Source organism: Myxine glutinosa, unplaced genomic scaffold (assembly GCF_964187855.1).
Source record: "Myxine glutinosa unplaced genomic scaffold, kmMyxGlut1.1 SCAFFOLD_1885, whole genome shotgun sequence".
Lineage (NCBI taxonomy): Eukaryota > Metazoa > Chordata > Myxini > Myxiniformes > Myxinidae > Myxine > Myxine glutinosa.
In genome coordinates, this window is record NW_027617980.1 from 82,788 (window position 1) to 89,406 (window position 6,619).

Consider the following 6,619-nt stretch of genomic DNA (forward strand, 5'->3'; position numbering starts at 1 on the left):
CAGCATCATTGGCTGAGGGCATGGCTGTGATATTGTGGGGTAGCATCATTGGCTGAGGGCGTGCCTGTGATATTGTGGGGTAGCATCATTAGCTGAGGGCATGGCTGTGATATTGCGGGGCAGCATCATTAGCTGAGGGCATGGCTGTGATATTGCGGGGTAGCATCATTGGCTGAGGGCATGGCTGTGATATTGAGGGGAGGCATCATTGGCTGAGGGCGTGGCTGTGATATTGTGGGGTAGCATCATTGGCTGAGGACATGGCTGTGATATTGTGGGGTGGCATCATTACCTGAGGGCGTGGCTGTGATATTGTGGGGTAGCATCATTGGTTGAGGGCGTGGCTGTGATATTGTGGGGTAGCATCATTGACTGAGGACATGGCTGTGATATTGCAGGGTAGCATCATTGGCTGAGGGCGTGGCTGTGATATTGCAGGGTAGCATCATTGGCTGAGGGCGTGGCTGTGATATTGTGGGGTGGCATCATTAGCTGAGGGCATGGCTGTGATATTGCAGGGTAGCATCATTGGCTGAGGGCATGGCTGTGATATTGCAAGGTAGCATCATTGGCTGAGGGCATGGCTGTGATATTGCGGGGCAGCATCATTGGCTGAGGGCATGGCTGTGATATTGTGGGGTGGCATCATTAGCTGAGGGCGTGGCTGTGATATTGCGGGGCAGCATCATTGGCTGAGGGCATGGCTGTGATATTGTGGGGTGGCATCATTAGCTGAGGGCGTGGCTGTGATATTGTGGGGTAGCATCATTGGCTGAGGGCGTGGCTGTGATATTGAGGGGTAGCATCATTGGCTGAGGGCATGGCTGTGATATTGTGGGGTGGCATCATTAGCTGAGGGCGTGGCTGTGATATTGCGGGGCAGCATCATTGGCTGAGGGCATGGCTGTGATATTGTGGGGTGGCATCATTAGCTGAGGGCGTGGCTGTGATATTGTGGGGTAGCATCATTGGCTGAGGGCGTGGCTGTGATATTGCGGGGCAGCATCATTGGCTGAGGGCATGGCTGTGATATTGCGGGGCAGCATCATTGGCTGAGGGCGTGGCTGTGATATTGCGGGGCAGCATCATTGGCTGAGGGCGTGGCTGTGATATTGCGGGGCAGCATCATTAGCTGAGGGCATGGCTGTGATATTGTGGGGTGGCATCATTAGCTGAGGGCGTGGCTGTGATATTGCGGGGCAGCATCATTGGCTGAGGGCATGGCTGTGATATTGTGGGGTGGCATCATTAGCTGAGGGCGTGGCTGTGATATTGTGGGGTAGCATCATTGGCTGAGGGCGTGGCTGTGATATTGCGGGGCAGCATCATTGGCTGAGGGCATGGCTGTGATATTGTGGGGTGGCATCATTGGCTGAGGGCGTGGCTGTGATATTGTGGGGTAGCATCATTGGCTGAGGGCGTGGCTGTGATATTGCGGGGCAGCATCATTGGCTGAGGGCGTGGCTGTGATGTTGAGGGGTAGCATCATTGGCTGGGGGCATGGCTGTGATATTGTGGGGTAGCATCATTGGCTGAGGGCGTGGCTGTGATATTGTGGGGTAGCATCATTGGCTGAGGGCATAGCTGTGATATTGTGGGGTAGCATCATTGGCTGAGGGCGTGGCTGTGATGTTGAGGGGTAGCATCATTGGCTGAGGGCGTGGCTGTGATGTTGAGGGGTAGCATCATTGGCTGGGGGCATGGCTGTGATATTGTGGGGTAGCATCATTGGCTGAGGGCGTAGCTGTGATATTGTGGGGTAGCATCATTGGCTGAGGGCATAGCTGTGATATTGTGGGGTAGCATCATTGGCTGAGGGCATGGCTGTGACATTGTGGGGTAGCATCATTGGCTGAGGGCATGGCTGTGATATTGAGGGGTAGCATCATTGGCTGAGGGCATGGCTGTGCTATTGTGGGGTAGCATCATTGGCTGAGGGCGTGGCTGTGATATTGAGGGGTAGCATCATTGGCTGAGGGAGTGGCTGTGATATTGAGGGGTAGCATCATTGGCTGAGGGAGTGGCTGTGATATTGAGGGGTAGCATCATTGGCTGAGGGAGTGGCTGTGATATTGAGGGGTAGCATCATTGACTGAGGACATGGCTGTGATATTGTGGGGTAGCATCATTGGCTGAGGGCGTGGCTGTGATATTGAGGGGTAGCATCATTGGCTGAGGGAGTGGCTGTGATATTGAGGGGTAGCATCATTGGCTGAGGGAGTGGCTGTGATATTGAGGGGTAGCATCATTGGCTGAGGGCATGGCTGTGATATTGTGGGGTAGCATCATTGGCTGAGGGCGTGGCTGTGATATTGAGGGGTAGCATCATTGGCTGAGGGCATGGCTGTGATATTGAGGGGTAGCATCATTGGCTGAGGGCATGGCTGTGATATTGAGGGGTAGCATCATTGGCTGAGGGCATGGCTGTGATATTGAGGGGTAGCATCATTGGCTGAGGGCATGGCTGTGATATTGAGGGGTAGCATCATTGGCTGAGGGCATGGCTGTGCTATTGTGGGGTAGCATCATTGGCTGAGGGCGTGGCTGTGATATTGAGGGGTAGCATCATTGGCTGAGGGAGTGGCTGTGATATTGAGGGGTAGCATCATTGGCTGAGGGAGTGGCTGTGATATTGAGGGGTAGCATCATTGGCTGAGGGAGTGGCTGTGATATTGAGGGGTAGCATCATTGACTGAGGACATGGCTGTGATATTGTGGGGTAGCATCATTGGCTGAGGGCGTGGCTGTGATATTGAGGAGTAGCATCATTGGCTGAGGGAGTGGCTGTGATATTGAGGGGTAGCATCATTGGCTGAGGGAGTGGCTGTGATATTGAGGGGTAGCATCATTGGCTGAGGGCATGGCTGTGATATTGTGGGGTAGCATCATTGGCTGAGGGCGTGGCTGTGATATTGAGGGGTAGCATCATTGGCTGAGGGCATGGCTGTGATATTGAGGGGTAGCATCATTGGCTGAGGGCATGGCTGTGATATTGAGGGGTAGCATCATTGGCTGAGGGAGTGGCTGTGATATTGAGGGGTAGCATCATTGGCTGAGGGCATGGCTGTGATATTGAGGGGTAGCATCATTGGCTGAGGGAGTGGCTGTGATATTGAGGGGTAGCATCATTGGCTGAGGGAGTGGCTGTGATATTGAGGGGTAGCATCATTGGCTGAGGGCATGGCTGTGATATTGTGGGGTAGCATCATTGGCTGAGGGCGTGGCTGTGATATTGAGGGGTAGCATCATTGGCTGAGGGCATGGCTGTGATATTGAGGGGTAGCATCATTGGCTGAGGGCATGGCTGTGATATTGAGGGGTAGCATCATTGGCTGAGGGCATGGCTGTGATATTGAGGGGTAGCATCATTGGCTGAGGGAGTGGCTGTGATATTGAGGGGTAGCATCATTGGCTGAGGGCATGGCTGTGATATTGAGCAGTAGCATCATTGGCTGAGGGAGTGGCTGTGATATTGAGGGGTAGCATCATTGGCTGAGGGAGGGGTTGTGATATTGAGGGGTAGCATCATTGGCTGAGGGAGTGGCTGTGATATTGAGGGGTAGCATCATTGGCTGAGGGAGTGGCTGTGATATTGAGGGGTAGCATCATTGGCTGAGGGCGTGGCTGTGATATTGAGGGGTAGCATCATTGGCTGAGGGCATGGCTGTGATATTGAGGGGTAGCATCATTGGCTGAGGGAGTGGCTGTGATATTGAGGGGTAGCATCATTGGCTGAGGGAGTGGCTGTGATATTGAGGGGTAGCATCATTGGCTGAGGGAGTGGCTGTGATATTGAGGGGTAGCATCATTGGCTGAGGGAGTGGCTGTGATATTGAGGGGTAGCATCATTGGCTGAGGGAGTGGCTGTGATATTGAGGGGTAGCATCATTGGCTGAGGGCGTGGCTGTGATATTGAGGGGTAGCATCATTGGCTGAGGGAGTGGCTGTGATATTGAGGGGTAGCATCATTGGCTGAGGGAGTGGCTGTGATATTGAGGGGTAGCATCATTGGCTGAGGGCGTGGCTGTGATATTGAGGGGTAGCATCATTGGCTGAGGGAGTGGCTGTGATATTGAGGGGTAGCATCATTGGCTGAGGGCGTGGCTGTGATATTGAGGGGTAGCATCATTGGCTGAGGGAGTGGCTGTGATATTGAGGGGTAGCATCATTGGCTGAGGGAGTGGCTGTGATATTGAGGGGTAGCATCATTGGCTGAGGGAGTGGCTGTGATATTGAGGGGTAGCATCATTGGCTGAGGGAGTGGCTGTGATATTGAGGGGTAGCATCATTGGCTGAGGGAGTGGCTGTGATATTGAGGGGTAGCATCATTGGCTGAGGGCGTGGCTGTGATATTGAGGGGTAGCATCATTGGCTGAGGGCATGGCTGTGATATTGAGGGGTAGCATCATTGGCTGAGGGAGTGGCTGTGATATTGAGGGGTAGCATCATTGGCTGAGGGCATGGCTGTGATATTGAGGGGTAGCATCATTGGCTGAGGGCATGGCTGTGATATTGAGGGGTAGCATCATTGGCTGAGGGAGTGGCTGTGATATTGAGGGATAGCATCATTGGCTGAGGGAGTGGCTGTGATATTGAGGGGTAGCATCATTGGCTGAGGGAGTGGCTGTGATATTGAGGGGTAGCATCATTGGCTGAGGGAGTGGCTGTGATATTGAGGGGTAGCATCATTGGCTGAGGGAGTGGCTGTGATATTGAGGGGTAGCATCATTGGCTGAGGGAGTGGCTGTGATATTGAGGGGTAGCATCATTGGCTGAGGGCATGGCTGTGATATTGAGGGGTAGCATCATTGGCTGAGGGAGTGGCTGTGATATTGAGGGGTAGCATCATTGGCTGAGGGCGTGGCTGTGATATTGAGGGGTAGCATCATTGGCTGAGGGTGTGGCTGTGATATTGAGGGGTAGCATCATTGGCTGAGGGCATGGCTGTGATATTGAGGGGTAGCATCATTGGCTGAGGGCGTGGCTGTGATATTGAGGGGTAGCATCATTGGCTGAGGGCGTGGCTGTGATATTGAGGGGGTAGCATCATTGGCTGAGGGCGTGGCTGTGATATTGAGGGGTAGCATCATTGGCTGAGGGAGTGGCTGTGATATTGAGGGTTAGCATCATTGGCTGAGGGCATGGCTGTGATATTGAGGGGTAGCATCATTGGCTGAGGGCGTGGCTGTGATATTGAGGGGTAGCATCATTGGCTGAGGGCGTGGCTGTGATATTGAGGGGTAGCATCATTGGCTGAGGGCGTGGCTGTGATATTGAGGGGTAGCATCATTGGCTGAGGGAGTGGCTGTGATATTGAGGGTTAGCATCATTGGCTGAGGGCGTGGCTGTGATATTGAGGGGTAGCATCATTGGCTGAGGGTGTGGCTGTGATATTGCGGGGCAGCATCATTGGCTGAGGGAGTGGCTGTGATATTGAGGGTTAGCATCATTGGCTGAGGGCGTGGCTGTGATATTGAGGGGTAGCATCATTGGCTGAGGGCGTGGCTGTGCCGCCGATGCAATTTCCTCTGTAGTTTGGGCAGGAATTTGTAATTTGGACAGGGTGCCGGCGATAGCTCGCCTACTCTTCGTGAAGGACACCGTGCGATCTTTAAGGTCCACCAACTAATGTTGGTAGACGAGACATTCAGTTTAACGTCCATACGAGTAACGAGGGAACACGCAATGATAAATCACCCTACCTGTGTAACACCTGCGCCTGGCTGACGGTTTATAGCTCGGTTGGGCTTCGAGGAGAGTTTAGTTGGAAGCGAAATTATATGGCGTTAGACTTGAGTAAAATGTTACATTGAGAAAAAGTTCGGTGTGATGATTGAACTTTCCCAAAGGGCTTACCTTACCTAGACACGCAAGGATGTCACAGGTGGTCAACATTCGCACCACGCCCCCGGCAGCGGAGCGAGGCTTGGGAGCGCGCAGCGGTCCCACCTGCTGCGCGGCACCACGACGGACCCGAGGCACGTTTTGGAAAGCAGCACCGATCACGCTCACACCTGCACTCACGAGACACAGTCCGTTGTAGACGTTCGGTCTGAACCTGAGCACCATGGCGGTGGCCGGGTTGTGGTTTGGACAACAGAAAGACTCGAGTCGTGGAGAAGCCATTCTTGCTAAACCCTTCACAGATTCCTCACAGGACGTTTGAGTTACCGACACAATGTTCACTTCAACTCAAACCACTCCCCGTCGTGTGAACGCTCATCACGCGCCTTTCCATGCTGCACTAGGTCACGTGATCCATGATCCATCAAACGTTCCTTTTCATTCCACATGAATCATGAAAAAATGGCAAGGGAAGACAAGAAAATTAGATTTCAATTTGATAAAGACAAGCAAATAGTTTCATTTTAAAATGTGCGTAATTGTATTTATTGGTATTTGACTCCACCCCAAGGGGCGGGGCTAAAATGGTACCGCATTTGCAACTTGCCATGTGGTGACCAGAGGTTACTGACTGTACATAATCTATCTCTATATATAAAGGAGGAGTGTCTGTGTGTGTGTGTATATGTGTGTCTGTCTGGATGTCCGCTTATAACTCAAGAACTACACATAGGAGAAAAGTTTTAGACACAGATTCGGAATCAGCATAAAATCC

The 6,619-nt window shown here is 52.7% G+C and overlaps 1 protein-coding gene across 2 annotated transcripts in view; it reads right to left on the reverse strand.

Moving 5' to 3' along the window:
* GPR143 (G protein-coupled receptor 143) overlaps nucleotides 1-6,365 on the reverse strand; it is a 70,129-nt gene extending 63,764 nt beyond the window's left edge. Inside the window, exon 1 of one of the 2 annotated variants that reach the window (XM_068132773.2) lies at nucleotides 5,862-6,365. In XM_068132773.2, the coding sequence (XP_067988874.2) occupies nucleotides 5,862-6,126 (265 nt within the window). In that variant the 5' untranslated portion in view covers nucleotides 6,127-6,365. The remainder of the gene's footprint in view (nucleotides 1-5,861) is intronic. The other variant, XM_068132775.2, reaches the window with a different exon arrangement.
* Between the last annotated feature and the right edge of the window lie 254 nt (nucleotides 6,366-6,619).